The sequence below is a fragment of the Onychomys torridus genome, chromosome 4 (genome assembly GCF_903995425.1).
Source record: "Onychomys torridus chromosome 4, mOncTor1.1, whole genome shotgun sequence".
Taxonomy (NCBI): Eukaryota; Metazoa; Chordata; class Mammalia; order Rodentia; family Cricetidae; genus Onychomys; species Onychomys torridus.
Genome location: NC_050446.1, coordinates 2,559,376 through 2,581,722, shown reverse-complemented (window position 1 = coordinate 2,581,722; position 22,347 = coordinate 2,559,376). Strand labels below are relative to the sequence as shown.

Below are 22,347 nucleotides of genomic sequence, written 5' to 3'. Positions count from 1 at the left end.
TTTCTCACCCCCTTTCTCCTCATCATTTGCAAGCAGGTTCAAACTGACCTCTTCCAGCATTTGTTTTGTGTCTGAGCCCTGTCCTCTGTCATGTCTATCCTCAGCCAGCCTCTAGATCAATAGATGCATTTCTAACACTTTAAAAAGGTTGTGCATCTAAAGGATCTTGAGTGACAGTCTTAATGCAGTAGTTAATAAAACGTCTTGGCCAGGCCTGAGTAGAGGAAGTCAGCAGGCGTTGTCCAGGAGACAACTTGAGGGAGGAGTCGGGGTGGAGCCATGGGCTGGGTGGGAGGGGACCCGCCAGCACTGGGGCAGTGCTGGAGTTGCACCCGAGGACCCACCCAGCAGTTGGCTTTCACATCCATCAACTCTCAGAGCCATGAGCCGTGAGTCCGACCCCAGTGCCCCCAAGCACCGGAGAATCCGGTGGCCTGCAGGCAGAGCCTTGAACGCCGGGCTCAACTTGTCTCTCTTCTTCAGGAAGGAGTCTCTCGCTCCAGTTCCTGTTGCTCCTGCTGCTGCTGCCGCCGTCCCCTGTCCTGCTCGCAGACCCAGGGGTGCCCTCACCAGGTAGGCATCCCCCTCCCCCCCCCAGTGCCCATGGTGATCCCGAATCCTGTGCTGCTGGCTTGGTCCATCTCCCTCTTCTCCCTTCCAGAGGCCCCCACTTCCCCTTTCTGCAGGCGGTGCCTGGGAGTGGGGTATCAAGTTTGTGGTATGAGGCCCCCTGGAGAACTCATGGCTAAAGCCTACATAGGGTCTCTCTGGCTCACCGCCAACTGAGCTCGGGAGCCGGCATGGGGAGCAGAGACGGTTCTTAATTTCATCTGTGCGGGGCTGCAACTTTCCAAGCAGTTTCCATACCCCCTCCCCGCCCCAAGTTCTTTTAAAAATTTATTTGTTTGTTTGTTTGTTTGTTTATTTATTTATTTATTTATTTATTCATTCATTCATTCATTCATTCATTCATTCATTCATTTATTTGTGAGGGCTCTTTGGGGGAAGAAGCTGCAGGCGCCAAGGGGAAGGCAGGCTGGAGAGCGAGTTCCCGAGTTCCCGTTCTTTAGCCTCTAACTTTTGGAGGCCTGGTCCTGACACTCAACCTCCTCCACATCGGTAGAGACGGGCTGGGGTGGGGCACCAGCTGTCCTGGGAATAGGGAGGAGGAGAGAGGTGCACACATACTGATGGGGAAACAGGCTTAGTAGGTATGATAACACCCCTAAGTCACATAGTGCGTGGTGGGCTCAGGGTTTGAACTTAGGGATAGCCTAATCAAGAACTCTCCAATACCCTGCAGTTCTGTCCTTTAGCCCTCCTTCAGGCCAGTACCAGGTTCCAGGAAAGAAAAAGAACCCACTCTTCCACCCCAGCCCCTCTCCTGACTTTTCTTCCCCTTTCTCTAGTTCAGATGCCCACCTGTAAAATGCGGCCAAGAAAGGTCGGCAGTGGGAGAGGAGGGATGAGACTAGAGCTCGGAGGAGGGAAGAACAGTGTCAGAGTGGATTGGGAATCAGGAGACTCTGGAGGAGAGGGTTTGTGTGAGAAGATTTAGGGAAACCTGTGCAATAATGGAGATTACCCCCCCCCCCCCCAGCCTGGATTTGGGAGGGAATATTTCTGAGCCAGCACTTCAGCTTACCAAGCTCAGTTCTGGGTAGATTTTTCTTCAATGCTTTGTGGGGCAGATTTGCTAGACCCATTTCATAGAATAGAACTCTGAGACATGGAGGGAGTGGGGCCACTTGTTGGAGATCCCACAGTGAGCTGGAGGTAGAGCCATGGCTGGCCATGCTGGCTGTGGCCTGCGCTGTCTGGGTCAGGCCGAGTCCAGCTCTCATTATGCTCCTCACCCCATCTGGGCTCCTGAGTGCCTGGCATCGTTCACTTGTCTTCCTTGCTTGTGACTCCTGGGGAGGAGGGGTAGAGCTTAGCTTGGAGGGCACTGCTCTGCTGGGAAATCCACAGTGCTCAGTATCCAGGCCCTGGGTTTGGCTCTCTTTAGCCAGGGAGAGGGTGTGAGCTGGTGACCTGAGCGGCATGGGGATCCAAGCGGTGACCGGAGCCATAGTATCCCTTCCACTTGTGTTCATGGTGTGTGTGCTGTAGCGGGATTTTTCTGTTTCGCATTCCACAAGCTTCTTCTATGCCAGCCTTTGGCTGGGACCCCAGTGACAGAGAACCCAGTGGAGCTCGCAGTCTAGTGGTGGAGACAGATGCTAGGGTTGTTCTATAGGGAGTGAGGGCAATGGCTAAGGGTGAGAGAAACAAAGGATGTCAAGGAGGGAATATCTGCTCCTGTGTGAGGAATCAGGAGGGCTTCTTGGAGGAGATGGCATTTATTTCAATTAGACTTTGAAGCAAAGGAGGTAGTGGGAGGAAGAGACTGGTTTTCTGCTGGAGTTCTGTGAGGGTCTTTCTTGCAGGAAGCAGTAGGTGTTGGACAGCAGAGCTTGTATTCAATGGTCCCTGGGAACATGAAAATGAGGACAGGTAGATGATTCTGGGTTGAGCCTAGAGGCTGAGAAGCTGGTCACAGACCCCTGCAAGGGTTAAGGACAGAACTGGACAGGTGGGTGCCTGCCTGCCCCCAAGTCTGCAGTAAACAGTGGCTCAAACTGCTTGGGCACTTGCCTGGAGCCCAAAGCTGCAGACATCTTTGAAGGCAGGAGACCTCTACTGCTTGATGGAGGAAGAGATAGTGCCCTGTTTGGAGCCCAAGACTGTGCTGGGACCCACAGTGTTCAAATGCTTCCCTTCCAGAGCATGTGCATGTGTGTGTGCATGTACATGTAAGTGTGCACACAAGTGTGTGTGTGTGTGTGTGTGTGTGTGTGTGTGTGTGTGTAGGGTCTCTCTAAGTAGCCCTGACTGTCCTGTCCTGGATCTCACTATGTAGACCAGGCTGGCCTTGAACTCAGAGAGATCTACCTGCCTCTGCCTCCTGAGTGCTGGAATTAAAGGCATGCACCACAATACCCAGACCATTTAAGTGCCCCATGCCTAGCTAAGGAGAGGGCATGCATGACCTGGCCAGTAGAATTGTGTGCCAGGCTGAGGAGCCTGAGGCCAGCTAACTCCTGCATGTGGGGTGAGACTTGAGTACACACCAAAGCCTCCCTCTGTCTTCCTTGACTGCTCCTGTCTCCAGCCCCAGCTAGGTCTGTGGACCTGGAGGGGCCTTCCTTTCTTGCTGTTTGGGCCTGCCACAGAGGTGTCTGGCCTGGATCTGCCTACAGGCATGGTGTTGGGAGGCCCAGGCCTGGCTACTCAGGCTCACTTTCCTCTTGACTGCCACACACTCTCGCTTCCGAGCTTCTGTAAATGTTATGTTTAGGAGATTTGGGTGCAGTCTCTTCTCCTGCCTGATGCCACCCCCACATCCACATCTGGGAAGACTGGGTGCTCCCCAGCCATACCTGTCCCCTGCCCCGCTTGCCTCTGAGTCCAGATCTCCAGCTTTTGGGCTGGAGGACATCTTACTCAAATCCATGGGTGGGTTTTAGAGCTCGAAGATCTGTGGGCATGTGAGTTGACTGCTTTGGCCTTCGGGTATCTGTGTCTTGCAGGCACAGTGGTTGTCTATCGTCCTGCTTCGTGGGCGTCAGGCACTCAGTGAGAACAGTTGCAGAGTCCTGTGCCGAGGGCGGGAGCATGATGAAATGACCTGGGGGGGCAGCTTGGCTTCTGACAGAGTCCAGACGGGGGGCAGGGCAGGGGAGAGCAACCTTTGAGATGCCTGTTCTACCAGTGCTTATGGGACAGATAGGCAAGCAAGGCCCTCAGTGTGGAAGGGACTTGTTCATGGATACAGCCAGTGACAGCACCACTTCTGAGTTCATCTTTCCTGTGCTCCTCTTTGGTGGCTGACTTGTGCTTGAGTGTGGGTCACTGGAAGTACATTAGACTGGGTGCCTGTTCCTCTCTCATGGCCCCTTCCTTACTTCCATCAAGAAAGGTGGGTGGTTTTAGTAGAGTGGTCCCCTCTGTTAGGCAGAGGACTGCGTTGGCATGGAATCCTGCAGGTTGGAAGTTATTCAACTCTCCTGTTGAATAACTGGAGGTCTGCTTGTAGCAGGAGGTGGTGACCCCAGCCTCCCACATTCACTTGGGATGTGAAAAGTTCATCTGGAAGAAGCAGCAACATCCGTGGCCTTTGGATCAGTGTGATTCTGCTCTATCTCTCCCCTAAATCAAGTCCTAGATATCTCAGGAGGAGTCAGGCAGGGAAAGGGAAGGAGGTTCACATTCTGCTTCTGCTGCCCGGAGGCTGTGGGGTTTGAGCATAAGCCTCTTGCTTACTCTGACCTGGAGTTCCTTATTGTGCAACAGGAGACTCACCCATTTTCCTACTGGGTGCTGGAGACAAATACACCCTGGGGAGGTGGGGTCATGGACTTGGTCAGTGACAGCCCAGGTCTCCCCAGCATGGCTGTCAAAGTCAGCATGGCCAAGCAGCACCCTCTCTGTACACTTTCATACCCCGGAGCTCCTGCAGCTGTTGTCCCTGCCCAAGAGGACTTTCCTGTCTTGGGGCAGCTGGTGTTTATGGAAAAAGGGTGGGGAGGGGTGAGGGAAAGCTGCCACAGTCTGGTTGGGAGGGAAGGCCCTCTTCTGGCTTGAGACAGGACATTGGTGCTGCAGGAAACTCTGCTTAGTTGGAAAAAACAAAACAAAACAAAACAAAACAACAACAACGATAACAAAAAAACCCAACCAAACAACAACAACAACCCTGACAGCATCAGGAGGTCTCGAAGCTTGCCTCAGGGGCTGCTGGGAGGAGGAAAGCATCTCTCTGCCCAGCAGGGAATGGCTGGTCTCATCATACTATTTTATTAGTTCCACACACATTTGTTAAGCTTGGTCACCAGGCTGTGAGCCAGTCCAGTGGGGAGGTGGATGTCTGGGAAGGTGTGGCCCTCCTTCAGGGCAGGAAGGAGAGGCAGACTTCCGAGTAGGGACTTGGTGAGCCTTGAGCAGGGCACAGGGTGCTATTCCTTGGGGAGGGTTCAGAGATGTGAGAAGTATAGTCTAGGTGAGTACGGGGGTAGGTCTTTGGGGCCTGAGGGAGGGTTGCTACAGCCTCTTTGAGCTTCTGAACCTCTTGAGACTTCTGTTGAGCCAGAAATAGGAAACTGGAGCTCAGAGGAAGCCTGGACCTTCTCCCTGTTCCTTCTGAGTGTTAAGATTGTTTCCTGGGTATGGGAGAACCCTATGTCAGAGTCCGGCCAGGCTCACAGCTGGTGAGTTGCACTTGAGCAATTGATATGAGGAAAGCCCTAGTCTCAGTAGGCTGGAAGTGGCTCCAGGCCCCTTTGGTCTTTCTGGGGCTGTGGAGGGCTGGGGTCTTGTCAGCTCTCCCGTCCCTGGCTCTTGCTTGCCAGGTCTGCCTGTGTCAGCTTGATAAGGCCTTTTTGTCTAGCCTTCTTCCCCTTGGCTTCTCTCTTCTAAACTCCTGCCAGAGATCACAAAAATGTCTTTGTGGGGTTGTTCAAAGTTACCAGGGCTTAAGCAAAACTATTTGCATGGTAAGTATTATTTTTGCTGATATATGTGTGGTGATGGTGATTCTAGGGGCATCTGGAGGCCCCTGGAGGTGGGAGGGTGCTGTACCATGGAAACTGAGGTGAGGATTCAGGCTGGAGGGGTAAGCCCTGCTCTGGGTCAGTCCTCCAGATGAGGGCCTCTTTGATGACTGGCCAGTCCATGCTAGGTTGCTCTGACTTTTTGCCACCCTCTTGACCCCTAATCATAAGTCACACCATGCAGGGTCAAAGTTCCCCATGCTGTTGGCTCTGTGCCCAGAAAGAGAAGCATTTGCAGAAGGGATCTTAGCATTTCTGTGAAAGCCAGAGGGAGGCGCCTCCTGCCAGGAGCCAGGAGTCCTGGGTCTGCCTGGCTTTGCTCTATGAGTTTGGGCCAAGCAACTTTCTCTGAGCCTCGGTTTCCCTGGCTGAGCAGTGTGTGGAGGGACTGGACCTGGATGAACTGAGTGTCTAACAACTGCTGAAGCATCACTGAGACCTCAGAGATATGGCAAGGGGATGACAGAGGGTGGGGGTTGGGCACAGGGAGGGCCTTCACTGTTGGGGGTTCATGAGGTAGAGTAGGGAGGAAGGAGGGTGGATGCAGAGTTCATACACCATCTCAGGAGATTTCTTCCCAGCCAGGATCTTAGAATATAGACCCCATCTTCACTTAGGTCGTCTGAGCTTTTAGGGCAGCTCAGGTCTTGGGTCTCTCCCCCTGCCACTTGTCCTTTCTCCCTGGTTCTGAAAAACCTCTTTCCTGGAGTTGATTGCTGAGCCTGGGGAGGAGGGGGACGGTAGAGAGGAAGTGAAGGGAGGGACAGTTGGCTTGATATGACCATTTCCTGGTGACTTTTTCTGACCTCAGTTTCCCCACCTGCAAAGTGGGCATGATGAAATGTGCTGTTCCCTCCCTTCTGCAGAAATGGAAGGCTAGTGGCCTATTTTCTTAGTATCTAGGTGCTCACAACATGGGGTGGGGGGCTCATCTGGGAGAACCTGCCCACATCCTAGTCTTCTTTCTGAAGCCCCACACATACCCTGGTGGCTTGGCTGTGAAGAGGCAGGAAGTGAGCCCCCAGCAGCTCACAGCAGGTTGTCTTATCAGCAGCTTCCCAGCCTGGTTATCAACAGCTTGGGTCTGGACTCTTACCCTCACTCCCTTGGTGGCAGCAGGAAGGGAGTGGGACTTTCTCCTGGCCTGGAGCATGGGGTAGGCTGGAGGTCCAGAGCAGGGGATGGGGTTTATGTCTATGGTGCTGAGCCGGGTTGGCCAGAGAGGAGTCCAGAGGTCATTTGGGAGAGTGCTGCCTCTGTGCCCTTTCTCCACACTCGGGCGGTGGGGGGGGGGGGTGGGGTCAGGAGGCTACTTGAGAGTGTCCCTAATACTTGTTTCTCATCCACAGTCAATCCCTGTTGTTATTATCCGTGCCAGAACCAGGGTGTCTGTGTCCGATTTGGCCTCGACCGCTACCAGTGTGACTGTACTCACACGGGCTATTCGGGCCCCAACTGCACCATCCGTGAGCTAGGCCTCAGGCCCCTGTCTCTCCTGCTCCTCTGGATCTTCCTCTATATCTGACACCTGCTTTCCTTTCTGGCTGTGGCTTCTTTTGCCTTTTTGTTTGGCTTTGACCCCGCTCAAACATGGCTTCCATGTAAGCTCTTTCCTTGGCCCAGTCCACTCTGTGGTGGCTCATCTCCATGCTCCCCATCCTCTGTCCTCATTTTGGGTCCTGGCTCTTTCATGTGTCATCACTCCTAAGGGTGCTACCCATAGATTCCTGTTTGGCCCCCATCCTCTCACCATGGGTAGGTAGCTCTGGTCTTGTTGGAAGAGATGGACTCAGTGGTTCCCACTGTTCCTGCAGCTGAGCTTTGGACCTGGCTGCGGAATTTCCTGCGCCCCAGCCCCTCATTCACCCATTTCCTGCTGACTCATGGGCGATGGTTCTGGGAGTTTGTGAATGCCACCTTCATCAGAGAAACACTCATGCGGCTGATACTCACAGGTGAGTGTGGGACTGGGCCCCTCTAACCTGAGGAATAAGGACTCACCCCAGTTCTTGGGATTCTTGGCATCTGATAAAAACAGTAGGTGGAGAAACTCTCTGATGCCAGATAAAACAAGGCCCAGCATAGGAAGAGGCAGGGAAGTGGGGTGGGATGGGAACAGCCTTGTCACCATTATTTTTGATCTGCAGTACGGTCCAACCTCATCCCCAGCCCTCCAACCTACAACTTAGCACATGACTACATCAGCTGGGAGTCCTTCTCCAATGTGAGCTACTATACTCGAGTTCTGCCCTCCGTGCCCAAAGACTGCCCCACACCCATGGGGACCAAAGGTAAGGGGCTGTGGTAAGGAGCTGGCCTGAGTTCTCCTCTTCAGGCAAAAGCAGGCAGAAGGGCCATTACTGACTGATGTCATAGATAGGTGGAACAAAGCAAGACAGTTGACATGTCTAGGACCAAGGAAGAGGACATAAAAGACAGCTGAGGTTCTTCTTTAAGATGACAAGTAAAATCAGAGGCAGGCTCTCCCAGATGAGCTCCCATGTTGTGAGCACCTAAATACTAGGAAAACAGGGTCTACCACTAGCCTTCCATTTATTTTCTTTTTAATTTTTCTTTATTATTCATTTTACACACTGACCACAGATCCCTTTTTCATGCTTCTTCCTGTTCTTCCCCTAGCCTTCCCTACCTCAACCAACCCCCCATCCCCTCCTCCGAAAATGTAAGGCCTCCCATGGGGAGTCAGCTGGGCCTGGTACATTCAACTGAAGCAGGTCCTAGCCCCTGCCCCCTGCATCAAGGCTGTTCAAGGTGTCCCACTATAGGTAGTGGGCTCCAAAAAGCCAGCTCATGCACCAGGGATAGATCCTGATCCCACTGCCTGAGTTCCCTTAAACAGACCAAGCTACACAACTGTCTCAATTATGCAGAGGGCCTAGTCCAGTCCCACGGAGGCTCCCCAGCTGTTGGTCTAACGTTCATGAGTTCCCACTAGCTGGGTTTTGTTGTCTCTGTAGATTTCTCCATCATGATCTTGATGCCCCTAGCTCATAGAATCCTTCTTCCTGCTCTTTGACTGGACTCCTGGAGCTCAGCCTGGTGCTTGGCTGTGGATCTCTGCATCTGCTTCCATTAGTTACTGGATGAATAGCCTTCCATTTCTGCAGAAGGGAGGGAACAGCACATTTCATCATGCCCACTTTGCAGGTGGGGAAACTGAGGTCAGAAAAAGTCACCAGGAAATGGTCATATCAAGCCAACTGTCCCTCCCTTCACTTCCTCTCTACCGTCCCCCTCAGGCTCAGCAATCGACTCCAGGAAAGAGGTTTTTCAGAACCAGGGAGAAAGGACAAGTGGCAGGGGGAGAGACCCAAGACCTGAGCTGCCCTAAAAGCTCAGACGACCTAAGTGAAGATGGGGTCTATATTCTAAGATCCTGGCTGGGAAGAAATCTCCTGAGATGGTGTATGAACTCTGCATCCACCCTCCTTCCTCCCTACTCTACCTCATGAACCCCCAACAGTGAAGGCCCTCCCTGTGCCCAACCCCCACCCTCTGTCATCCCCTTGCCATATCTCTGAGGTCTCAGTGATGCTTCAGCAGTTGTTAGACACTCAGTTCATCCAGGTCCAGTCCCTCCACACACTGCTCAGCCAGGGAAACCGAGGCTCAGAGAAAGTTGCTTGGCCCAAACTCATAGAGCAAAGCCAGGCAGACCCAGGACTCCTGGCTCCTGGCAGGAGGCGCCTCCCTCTGGCTTTCACAGAAATGCTAAGATCCCTTCTGCAAATGCTTCTCTTTCTGGGCACAGAGCCAACAGCATGGGGAACTTTGACCCTGCATGGTGTGACTTATGATTAGGGGCTTGGGGGCTCGAGCTCAGGTGATCAGTCTTCTGTGGCGGGTATTTTTGTCCGCTGAGGCATCTCACAGGACCCCTGTATGATTCTGAGGTACAGTCTCCCTGTGTAACCCAGTCAGGCCTTTAACTGGAGATGTTCTTGCCCCAGCCTCCCCAGTGCTAGCATTGCAGGTGTCCACCACCATGCCTGGCTTTTGGTAGGGGATTTTAAAACAAATTCCAAATACCAGCCATTTCCTTGGCAAATACTTCAAGATCTTTCTTTACAGGCTACCTGTGGGGAGGGAGGACAGGTCCTGAGGAGGATGCTCTGGTCTACCTGCTTGGGATAGTTTGCCTGGGGACTTCTGGGAGCCCACTAGTCCCCAGGGCAGGAAGATACAAGCAGGACCTAGGCATCTACTATTCTTTCCTATTTCCCTGACCAGGGAAGAAGCAGTTGCCTGATGCTCAGCTCCTAGCCCAACGACTGCTGTTGAGAAGGAAGTTCATCCCTGCCCCCCAGGGCACCAACATCATGTTTGCCTTCTTCGCACAGCACTTCACCCACCAGTTCTTTAAGACCTCTGGGAAGATGGGTCCTGGCTTCACCAAGGCACTGGGCCATGGAGTGAGTATGCAGGTGGGGCTCATTGCCACATGCAGGCTATTACCAGAATCCAGATGATCTGAGTGAACTTTCTGTCCTCAGATAGACCTTGGCCACATTTATGGAGATAACTTGGATCGACAGTATCGCCTGCGTCTCTTCAAGGATGGGAAACTCAAGTACCAGGTAGTGTTGGCTTGGAGATGGGACTGTGGGAAGGGTCTCCCTCATTTTCTCTTGCTAAGATGGCTGGGTAAGGGAATGGGCCAGAGATCAAAGACTGGGAGAAGCTAATAGGGCAAAAAGCAAATAAAGAACAGTAATGGCTTCCCATGCCCCCATGCCCCCCCCATGTCCTCCCATGCTCCCCATGTCCTCTCTTGCCCCCATGGCCTTCCATGGCCTCCCATATCCCCCATGGCCTCCCATGCCCCCCATGTCCCCCAGGGCCCTCCATGTCCCCCAGGGCCCTCCATGTCCCCCATGTCCTCCCATTCCCTCTATGGCCTCCCATGCCCCCATGGCCTTCCATGTCCCCCATGGCCTCCCATGCCCCCATGGCTTCCCATGCCCCTCATGGCCTCCCATGGCTTCCCATAGCCTGCTGGAGATGCTTTAATTCATTTTGCTATCCTACTTTGTGGAATGGGCACCATGGTGGGACTTGTGCAGGCGACTAAGCAGTGTTCATCTTAGCTATAGGTCTAGTCATCAAGGAACCACAGTCCCGTGGAGGGCATGTATATGAATGCCAGGGTATGGGCAAACCACAGTTCTGAATGTCAGTGTGTAGGGGAACCACAGATCATCAGGGGTCACATGCATGCATACCAGGGTATGGGCAAACCACAGTTCTGAATGTCAGTGTATAGGGGAACCACAGATCATCAGGGGTCACATGCATGCATACCAGGGTATGGGCAAACCACAGTTCTGAATGTCAGTGTGTAGGGGAACCACAGATCATCAGGGGTCACATGCATGCATACCAGGGTATGGGCAAACCACAGTTCTGAATGTCAGTGTATAGGGGAACCACAGATCATCAGGGGTCACATGCATGCGTACCAGGGTATGGGCAAACCACAGTTCTGAATGTCAGTGTATAGGGGAACCACAGATCATCAGGGGTCACATGCATGCATACCAGGGTATGGGCAAACCACAGTTCTGAATGTCAGTGTGTAGGGGAACCACAGATCATCAGGGGTCACATGCATGCATACCAGGGTATGGGCAAACCACAGTTCTGAATGTCAGTGTGTAGGGGAACCACAGATCATCAGGGGTCACATGCATGCATACCAGGGTATGGGCAAACCACAGTTCTGAATGTCAGTGTATAGGGGAACCACAGATCATCAGGGGTCACATGCATGCGTACCAGGGTATGGGCAAACCACAGTTCTGAATGTCAGTGTGTAGGGGAACCACAGATCATCAGGGGTCACATGCATGCATACCAGGGTATGGGCAAACCACAGTTCTGAATGTCAGTGTGTAGGGGAACCACAGATCATCAGGGGTCACATGCATGCATACCAGGGTATGGGCAAACCACAGTTCTGAATGTCAGTGTATAGGGAACCACAGATCATCAGGGGTCACATGCATGCATACCAGGGTATGGGCTGTAGCAAGATTTCTTGTGTAAACTAGAGCTTTCCAACAGTCGTGTGAGCCTCTTTTGTAATTCACACTTCCCAGTGGCCACATTAACAAAAGTGAAAACAGACAAGATGGACTTTAATGGGTAAAGTACACTTTACTTAGGCTGGTGAGATGGCTCAGCTGATGAGGGCACTTGACACCAAAGCCTGATAACTGGTGTTTGATCTCTGTGACCCATGTAGATAAAGGAGAACACCTGTTCCTACAAATTGTCTTCTGACCTCCATAGGTTCGCTTTGGCACCTGTGTGCTCTTGCCTTGTGTACACACAAATAAATAAATGTAATAAAATTTAAAAAGGTTTTCATTGGAGGTAGCCAATTTCTCTCTAGATTTCATAAAAATTATAATTGAATAAGCAGATTCACATACCCAATAGCTGAAACATCAGCTTTAAAATTTAAAATTATAGGGCTGGAGAGACGGCTCAGCGGTTAAAAGCACTTGCTGCTCTTCCGGAGGACCTGGGTTTGCTTCCTAGAACACACAAAGAGGCTCACAACTATCTGTAACTCCAGCTCTAAGGATCTGATATCCTCTTCTGGTCTCTGTGGGCATCCCCACACATGAGGCATACACACATACATACAAAAATAAATCTTAAAAGAGGAAAATTTAAAAGAAAAATCAAGTAAAATCTAAATTAAATGAAATAGGGGTCTTCATTCCAGTCAAATTTGGAGTGCCCAGAGGCTACAGGTGGCTAGTGGCCACTACATTGGATTATGGAAATCTGACAAGGGGAAGGAAAATTCACTGGGGCGTCTTCAGAGCTGAGAACAGTACTTGGCATATAGCTTGACAATGTGTATATTTCATGAATGGATGAGAAAACCACCACCTACCTAGTTACTCTTGTGTAACTGCCACCAACCAGTTGGTACCATCGGAGGGCCCTGAGGCCTGGACTGACGCCTGGTCTAGGAAGTCAGAGTTGCAGCGGGATTGACCAGGCCAAGAAGGGGCCAGGGTTGTTAGCTCTCCAGAGGGTTTGGCTGTGAGAAGGACTTAGAGGCAGGAAGATACGGGGTGCATGAGGAATGGCTGGGTGGAAGGAGGGGAGCAGGGTGCGTGTTGTATGTAGGCTTCTGATCTCTGCTGAGAGCAGAGGGCGGCCGGAAGTATTTCAAGCTAACGCAGCTAGCCTGTGGTGCTAGATTTGAGGTTTTTGTTGTCTGTTTTTCAAAGGGGCACACTGACTACTGTGTACCTAAAAGGATGTCTAAGAGCAAGAGTTGATCTAGGGCAGGCACTTAGAGAGTACCAGGCAGGTGGACCTGGGTTGAGGAAGTAAAGCTGGAGCACAGGGACCGGATGTGGACGGAGAGGGATCTTGGAGGAGGGCTGGAGTCAGCTGCGGCTGCTCTGCCCGGCCCCAGGTTGCCAGGCGGCCCCATCCCACAGGTGCTGGACGGAGAGGTGTACCCACCGTCCGTGGAACAGGCGTCGGTGTTGATGCGCTACCCACCAGGCGTCCCGCTCAAGAATCAGATGGCCGTGGGCCAGGAGGTGTTTGGGTTGCTCCCAGGGCTGATGGTCATCTCCACCATCTGGTTGCGGGAGCACAACCGCGTGTGCGATTTGCTGAGAGAGGAGCACCCCACCTGGGATGACGAGCAGCTCTTCCAGACCACTCGCCTCATCCTTATCGGTGAGTGTGCCAGGGAGGAGCGGTGCCTGGGAGGCAGGCAGGTTAGGACTCTGGTGTTACTGAACCTGGGGGAGTCACAGCCTGAGCCCCAAGCTGGGTTTGGTCACCCATACTCAGTAACCCAATTAAAAGTAAAACAAATTAATAGTAAAAAGCAGGAAAAAGAGATTTAGTCAATGTGGTCACGTTGATGAGAGGGACAGTCGCTGGTGACTGAGACCTGAGGCTGGGGCTTCCAGGCTGTGGCTTCAGGTCCTGGATGTGTTGCTGGAAAGATTTGCGATGCCACCTACTGGGAAGGCTCTGAGGACGTTAGATTGGCAACCTTGAATCCCAGTTTCCCCCTTGTGCAGCCACCCAGTTTGGTGATCTCCAGCACACCAGGATCAAACCCCGGCTTTCCTCACCCTCAGGAACTCCCAGTTTCCCCTCTCAGTCTACCAGCCTTTGTGGAGTTTGGTAGATTCTAGGTGACTCAGGGACAAGATATTTTTGTGTCTCCTAAGTGGGGGTGAGTCTGTTCCCTAAAATGTCAGATGGCTTCCTGCCTGGGAGCTTGGACCCTGACACCTCTGTCCTGACCATACTCTGTGAGTCACTACTTCTGGGCATTACTGGGTATGGCTGGTCCCAATTACAGCGTTTAATTTACTGGCTTCTGGAAGAGTCAGGCACTGAGGATAAGAACAGCCTGAGGATGGACAGGCTGAGTTTTGTTCTGAAGTCTGTATGTATTTCACAGACCTTTACCAGAGAGGCCAGGTCTCTGGTTAGAGGTTGCCCAGCACCTTGGCTGGTGGAGAAACTGTGATCAAGGTTGAGACTCTAGCTGACCTGTGTTGACATGGCTGAGGCCGACTGTCCTATGCCCAAAGCATAAATGCCTGCTATCTACTCTTCACGTGACCTGCTACATGGTCATATGGAAATCACTTGGGAATTCATAGAGCCTACAGTTTACAGGTGAGGAAAGTGTGCCTCGGGCTCAGATGCCTACATGTTAAGAAGCTAGGATGTGAACCCATGTCTGCTAACCCCAAATCCCATGGTTCCAGGTCAGTTTACTAAAAAGCCAGTTCATCCATTGGCCGATTGGTCCAGATACCAGTTTCCTTCACCTATCTGCTGGCCAGGTTTCCTATTGGTCGGGAATCTTCAGCTGACTTCTTTCTTGGCTGTTTCTGTTGTGTATAGCTGCTTCCCCGGGGATCAAGAAATATCTCTGTCCACGAGATTCTAATGTACAAAACAACACAGGAGAAACAAAGTACATTTAGACAAACCCAGGGCCACACTCCCCAGCTGTGGGGCTTCTTTGGATGTAGCAGCAGCTGTCAGATGGTGTCTCTGAAGCCCTCGCCCCCCACTAAGGGTTCCAGTGAAATGACATTCCTCACTAACATAGCACTGTATTTTTATACCTTTCAGAGTTTCTCAGCTTAAAAAATTTTTTTAGCGACAAACTTTTTCCGAGTAGGCCATCCTGGCATCCACTTTGCCACTCTCCTACCTTGGCCCCACAAGGTCTGGGTTTACAGGCTTGTGTCACCATTCATGACTTCCCCAGACCTTGTTTGTCATGGTCTGTAGGAGAGAGGTTACATCGGGGTTGGAAAAATAGTTTTTTTTTTTTTAAATTTATTCTATGTATTTTGGTGTTTTTGTCTTCATGTATATCTGTGTACCATGTACATGCCTGGTACCCGAGGAGGCTAGAAAAGGGCATCAGACTCCTGGTACTAGGGTTACAGATAGTTGGAGCCACCATATTGGTGCTGGGAGTTGAACCTGGGTCCCCTGGAAGAGCAGCCAGTGCTCTTCACCTCTTTCCGTCTCTCTCTAGCCCCTGGAAACCTGGTTTTGATTACTGCTTTACTGGGTCCAGGACCACCCTCTGGGGCAGCAACGCCCTTGTCTGCATATCTCAGTCAAATCTGAGACAGTGTGTTTTCACATTCTCTTAGAAGGGCAGAAAGCAGAAGTGACCAAGGGGGATAAATGAACACCAGCAGCAGCAAGGAGACAAAAGCAAGCACTCCTCATGAGCTGTCCCGTTTCCCACACGCTGAACTCTGCTGACCGCATTTCCCATCTTCCCTACACAGGGGAAACCATCAAAATTATCATTGAGGAATATGTGCAGCACTTGAGTGGCTACTTCCTGCAGCTCAAGTTTGACCCAGAACTGCTGTTCCGAGCCCAGTTCCAGTACCAAAATCGCATTGCCGTGGAGTTCAACCATCTCTATCACTGGCACCCACTCATGCCTGACTCCTTCAAAGTGGGCGCTCAAGAGTATGGTTATGAGCAGTTCTTGTTCAATACCTCCATGCTGGTGGACTATGGTGTTGAGGCATTGGTGGAGGCCTTCTCTCGCCAGAGGGCTGGCCAGGTAAGCTTCAGAGAAACAGAGTCATTGGGGTGGGCTCTGGGACCCGATAGACTTGGTCTAAAACCCAGCATGGTGTTACTTCTACAGGTGGTTGTAAAGATCTCTTTATGAATTCTCTCATGCAGGTGATAGCACCAGCGTTTATTAGTTACTTTCATGTTACTATGTCTCAAATACCTGACAGAAACAACCCAAGGGAGGAAGAATTATTTTGGTTCACAGTGTCCCAGCGAGGAAAGCCATGGCAGAGTGAGTGACCTATATGTGGTAGCAGGAGCTCAAGGCAAAGGATGTTCACATCACAGCAGATCAGGAAATCATGAGACAGGAACCAGGGGCTGAGCTGTAACCTTCAAAGGCTGGTTTCTAGTAGCCCATTTTCTTCAGTTTGGCTATACCTTCTAAAGGTTCTGCAGCACCCCCAATAGTGCCACCATTTGGGGAGAAAGTGTTTAAAATACAAACCTATGGAATATATTTCAGATTCAGACAACGGCACAGGCATTACTCCAGATGCTTGGGCATGCTACACATGAACAAGATTGACATGGTTCTTGGACCCTGTCCCTTTGGCACCAACACCATAAAAGGGAAACAGTCCAGTGACAACATGAGTACTGGTTGTATATGAGGGACCATGACAGGCACTTGCTGATGTCCTCAGAATCATAAAAACATGTTGAAGACCATAGTGCAGAAAGCCATGTTGCTCTGTCAACTCTGTGATTCAGACCTGGGTGTTAGTGTGCTGGAAAAGCAGAGATGGCATTTTCCCTGAAGGAGTGGTGATGGTGAAGGGTATGATTGTGTTCCAGATGGAGAGGACAGCATGTGCAAAGGCCTGAGGGTCAGAGGGCAAAAAATCTGAGGTACAGAAGGACCCTATTAGGATATGCTCATATATATATGACAGTGCCTGTACAAAGAAATGCTTTTTGAATCCTATTTTTCCTGTCAGCTGAACTGTGTCTTTTCCCAAATTAATATGCTGCACTCCTAACCCTCAAGACCCCAGAATAACATGTGGAGATAATGTCTTTAAAGAGACAATTGAGACTAACCAGGAAATTGGGGTGAGCCCTAATCCAATGTGATTGGTGTTTCTGTAAGACAAGGAGATTAAAACAGACTCACCCAGAAGGAAAGTCACATGCAGACACAGGGAGGAAGTGGCTAGAAGCCACAGAGGCCAGCTTCAGAAGGGACCAAGTATCAGACACACTCATCTCCACACTGAGAATAAGCTTCTGTTAATTGAGACACCTATGTGTGGCCCTGGCAGATGAATGTGTTCCCTTGGAAGCCAGCTCCTCTGAAACCCTTCCTTCCCTACAGTTGGAAGCTCCCTTTTCTCCACCCCAGCTCTTTGGACTGTCATTCTTGTCTTTGAGCCCTTTGCTTCTAGGTCATCATTGTCCCTCAGCCCTGTTAGGAAGCTGTGATACTTGGTGGATTTACATTTCCTCCTCGTAATTTGACTGCAATTAGCATTTGCTGCCACCTGCGTATGCTGGCAGGCTGATGCCCTCTGCTCTCTGTGGGGACACGAGGGTGAGAAGGGGTAGTAGCCTTGTGTGGGGCTGGACGGCTGTGAAGTGTGTGAAAGGTTTGGGCTTTGAACTGGCAGAGGATGGCAGGTGTTGACTCTCAGGATATAAAAGAGGAGCAGAGGCATGACAGATCAGCCTTTCTCTAATGACCAGCATGATGGCCGTTGTCTGATGCTGCCATGTGACCGGCACTGTGACAGCCTCTGCATATCTTTCATTCTTCATTCCTTTACTTTACCACAGCATATCAGGAGGACATCCCACACTCCTCATGCTTGCACATGAGGAAACACATCGTCTGTACTTGTGTTTTCGTGCCAGGGTTTTCCAAAAAATAGCGGGTGGCTTAAGGTAACAGAGACATGTCCTTCACTGTTAGGTGGCAGCATGGCCACTCTCTCTGGGGCTCTAGAGAGGAGTCTGTTCTATGCCTTTCTCACTAGGCTCCCACAATCCTTGGTTATTTCTTGGCTTGTAGAAGAAGTGTCACTCAACTGTTTGCCTCCATCATCTTGCTGCATGGTGTCTTCTCTGCGTCTCCAGTCTCATTCATGAGCGACCACTGGGCTGGGCACAGAGGCACACTCCTGTGCTCCCAGCACTCTGGAGGTGGAGGTAGGAGCACCAGGGGTTCAAAGGTCACTCTAGCTCCATAATGAGTTCTAGGCTAGCCTGGGTTACATGAGACCTTATTGCAAAAACTTGAACACAAACAAACAAAGCATCACGTCTTGGATTAGGACTTTCCCTAATCAAGTCTGACTTCTTTTTGTCTATGCCAGTGAAGACTAGATAGTTCTTGAATCCATAAGAAATACATCCAAAAGACCTCCCCATATGTCTGAAATGGTAGAGTACTGAACCATATACATACTTTCCCCTATACATACAGACTATGGTGTAGTTTAACTTATAAACTAGGTACAGTAAGGGATACAGTGATAATAGAAAAATTGAGTATGTGTATCAATTTTCTGTAATAAAAGTGTATAAGATGGCCTTTCTCAGTGGTGTACAGTACTCATCCTTCTTGGGGTAATGTGAGTTGATATTGTGTCAGTGTGAAGACGTGGGGTGAGATGAATGACCCAGGTATAGGATGTTTAGTTTACTGTGTAGGAGTTACCTGGGCTTGGCACTCAGATATCATGACAGTTTACCTGATAACTAACAGATTCCAGGTGATTGACAAGCCAGGAGGCTTGTGTAGTATGGACATGCTAGACACAGGGATGATTCATATCCTGGGCAGGAATGAGAGAGTCCTCATCAGATTTCATCATGCTACTCAGAATAGCATGCAATTTAAAACTTAGGAAATGTTTCTTTCTGGAATTTTCCATTAAATATTATCAGATTGTAGTTGCCTGTGGGTGATGGGAAGTGTGTAAAGCTAAGCCACCAGCAAGGTGAGACTATTACATTTTCAGCTAAGGTCACATTTGTGGGTGCTGCACTTTAGACGTCAGTGCATCTTTGGGGTGCACAGTTCCAGCCACACAGCTTGTCATGGGTGGAGCTGGGGTTGGAGCTACTCTCTTTGCTGTCCCAAGTTTGCTCTGCTCTGAGCTGTGTGATTTCAATTCAGCTGTTTTTCTTTCTGCTCAATTAAACTTATTCTATCAAAATAGATCTCAGAAGTAGAGCTTTAAACTGATGCTCATTAACTATTATGACTTTTTGTGGGGTCGTGTGTGTGTGTGTGTGTGTGTGTGTGTGTCTGTCTGTCTGTCTGTCTGTCTCTGTGTGTCTGTCTGTATGTGTGTCTGTGTGGCAGAGGTCAACTGTGGGTGTGACTCCTCAGGAGCTGTCACCTGACCTTTCAGACAGGATCTCTTACTTGGCCTGGAGCTTGCCAAGTGAGCTAGGCAGGCCATCCAAGTCTTGGGGATCTGGAGTCCTTCTTTTTCATCTGGACTTTTTCTCTCTTTCAATAAAAATGAAACTACCTGCTGGTGTGACTCCAAGGGGTCCCAGTCATTAGAGAGTGGAGTGATGCACATTTCAGTGTTGTGGAAGCAGGAAACTGTAGACTTCAGAATGAGAAGGACAGTGTCGAGCTAGAGCCAAACCACAGTGTCACAGCATTCTCTGTCCTGGTTTGGGAAGAACTAGAACCGTGGAGTTCTTCTTTCAGGACCTTACACAGGACAGTCTGGCCTGGTTCTTAGGCTGACAACTGCTCTAATCTTTTGGCAGATTGGTGGGGGTAGGAACTTTAACCAGCACGTTCTGCATGTGGCTGTGGATGTCATCAAGGAGTCCCGAGAGATGCGCCTACAGCCCTTCAATGAATACCGAAAGAGGTTTGGCATGAAGCCCTACACCTCTTTCCAGGAGCTCACAGGTAGGCAGCTGCTTCCTGGACACAGTCTCTACCCTCAAGGTATGCACAGAAAGTGAGGGAGATCACAAGGACAGAGACTGGGAAAACGCAGATGGCCAGCACTGTGACCGAGCATTGTAAGGGAAAGCAGTGAATGTGACAGTAGCCTGCTTTGGGAGAGACAATGACCTTCCCAGTGGGCTTGAGGGACAGATAGGAACTTTCCAGGTTGAAGATGGAGGGGGGAGGACTTCAGGTGTGGAAGCGTGAGAACAAAGGCACAGAGCTGTGAAAAGTAGTTACCTGTCTGGGAGGACAGTCACAGATGTGACTGGAGTAAGGGCCTTGTCTTGGGAAATGCTATGTGGTGAAGGGGGATTCATACTGAACTAGGATCTGCTGAAGACCTGGGTTTTATCCTGTCTAGTGGCTCCTAGATACTTACTTATAAAGTTGATAAAAAGTATCTAGTTGGGGATGTGGTTCAGTGGTTGAGAACTTGCCCAGCATAGATGAGGCCCTTGGCTTAACCCCTTTAACATAGCAAAATAAAACACACACACACACACACACACACACACACACACACACACACACACACACACACACCACACCCTATCCCCAAGTCCCAAATGCTTCTCTTGGAGATCATGATTCAATCAGTTTTCATGGTGTTCAAGAATCTGCTTCCATGGGGCTGGAGAAATGGCAGTTAAGAGTGCATGTTGCTCTTGCAGAGGACCCAAGTTTGAGTCCCAGCATCCATCTTAGGCAGCTCACAAACTGCCTGTAACTCCAGCCCCAGGTGATCTGATTCCTCTGGCTGCCACAGGCACATACACATATAGTTAAAAATAAAATAGATCTTAAAAGATCTCATTCTCCCTTCCTCCATCCCCTCTTTTCCCCCAATTCCCAGATATTGGGCAGTCAAATTGGATCCCCCCTGTTACCTCTGGTGTGACAGACCCCTGTACCCCATAGAGGGATAGGTGTGAAGGAATGGATGGGAAAGTCCTATGTCTGTCTCTCTTTGGTCACCATCTGTTGTCATGCAGTTGTCAGAGTAGAACAGATCCTGAGATCAGTAGATGAGTTCACCATGATCCTTGAACAGTAATCTTGATGAGTCTCTAGTCTGTCATGACAAAGGGTTCCAAGAAGCAGAGAGTAGACTGGCCTTGAATATCCATCTGAATCTGAACACACATACTCAACTCTAGGTAATAACAGGGCTTTGGCAGAGGCAAGGCCTTCAAATCTTCCTTGAGGGGGATCAAGACAGGCTGTTTTCTCCATGTTGTGATGGCCCAAGAATTAAGTTCAGAGACTGGGGTGAGCTGGGAGGTCAGCTGTTTGAGGACAGATCTAGACCGCTAGACTCTTGTCATCACAGAGTCCAAGTTAAAGTGCCTATCTGTTCTTTCCTAACTATTCCCTGATACCAGCAGGGCTAAATTTTAGGACATTTCCCCTGTTGCCCAAATTGTTCTCCTAGAGTCTCCATCATCCCTAGAGAAAAACAATCTAGAAGTTTCCATCCCTAGGTCGACCTTAACAAAGCTGTGACTCTGACTGTAGCTTCTCACTTTGCAGGAGAGAAGGAGATGGCTGCCGAGTTGGAGGAGCTGTATGGTGACATTGATGCTTTAGAGTTCTACCCGGGGCTGCTTCTGGAGAAGTGTCAGCCCAACTCCATCTTTGGGGAGAGTATGATAGAGATTGGGGCTCCCTTTTCCCTTAAGGGTCTCCTAGGAAATCCCATTTGTTCTCCAGAGTATTGGAAGCCCAGCACATTTGGGGGAGATGTGGGCTTCAACCTTGTCAACACAGCCTCACTGAAGAAACTGATCTGCCTCAACACCAAGACCTGCCCCTATGTTTCCTTCCACGTGCCAGACTCACCTGGAGAAGAAGGGCCTGTTGTAGAGAGACCGTCCTCTGAGCTCTGAGGGGCTCCATGACCCAGGGAGGCAGCCTTCTGGAGGGATGAGCTTTGCATTTGTCCTTCTAGGATGCTCTGAGGCTGAGATAGAGAGAATGTATGTTTCCTGCCTTGGCATTGTGAGAATTAACACTGACATTTAGAACTTCGGATCTCACCCTTACCTAGAATATTGTGATTTTGCCATTTTAGGATGCTGAATTCTTTGTTAACTCTTAAAAATATTAGGAGTGGATTTTATCTGGCTTCCCAGAAGTTGGCTCCTTGTTGGCAACCCAGAAGGCCTGAGTTCTGGCTGATTTGGAATATAGACTTAAAACTTTATAATATAGGGCATGGTGTGGTAACACACCCCTTAATCCTAGCTCTTGGGAGGCAGAGGCAGCTGAATCACTATGAGTTTGAGGCCAGTCTATTCTACATAGTTCTCAGCCAGCTATGGTCACACAGTGAGGCCCTGTCTACAAACAAACAAACAAACAAACAAACCATTTTAGAATGTAGAGCTCCTAAGGAATTCCTTGAAAGTTACAGGAGTTCTTAATTTTCTTTCTAGAATCTGGAGGCCCCCTCCAGAATGTTGACTATCTGATTCGTGACTCAGAAGGTCATGTTTCTGGTCAATGATCTATAACACGGGCCAGACCAGTCCAGACCTGAATGTCTAGAACGCGGAATTGGTTAATTTTCCTGTTCAGTGAAATGGACACAGAACAAAAGAACACAATGTCCAACAAGGACTGCCTTGCCCACGTCTGTTTTTATACTGAAGGGCAAGGAAGTAAGATGTTGTTCTCGGGAGCCACACT

General features: G+C 50.2%; 1 protein-coding gene across 2 annotated transcripts; it reads left to right on the top strand.

The window, feature by feature from the left end:
• The first annotated feature begins 331 nt into the window (after window positions 1–331).
• Ptgs1 (prostaglandin-endoperoxide synthase 1) lies at window positions 332–22,027 on the top strand. Of its 2 annotated transcripts, none has more exons than XM_036185061.1 (11): window positions 332–389; window positions 484–573; window positions 6,941–7,057; window positions 7,406–7,546; window positions 7,739–7,882; window positions 9,843–10,024; window positions 10,110–10,189; window positions 13,054–13,325; window positions 15,431–15,717; window positions 19,467–19,614; window positions 21,190–22,027. In XM_036185061.1, exons 1-11 carry the CDS (start codon window positions 383–385, stop codon window positions 21,543–21,545), a joined length of 1,824 nt encoding a protein of 607 aa, XP_036040954.1. In that variant the 5' UTR covers window positions 332–382; the 3' UTR covers window positions 21,546–22,027. The 2 variants fall into 2 exon arrangements, with proteins under 2 accessions (XP_036040954.1, XP_036040956.1); XM_036185063.1 differs by having other exon boundaries at window positions 10,106–10,189; window positions 13,079–13,325.
• The last annotated feature ends 320 nt before the right edge of the window (window positions 22,028–22,347 follow it).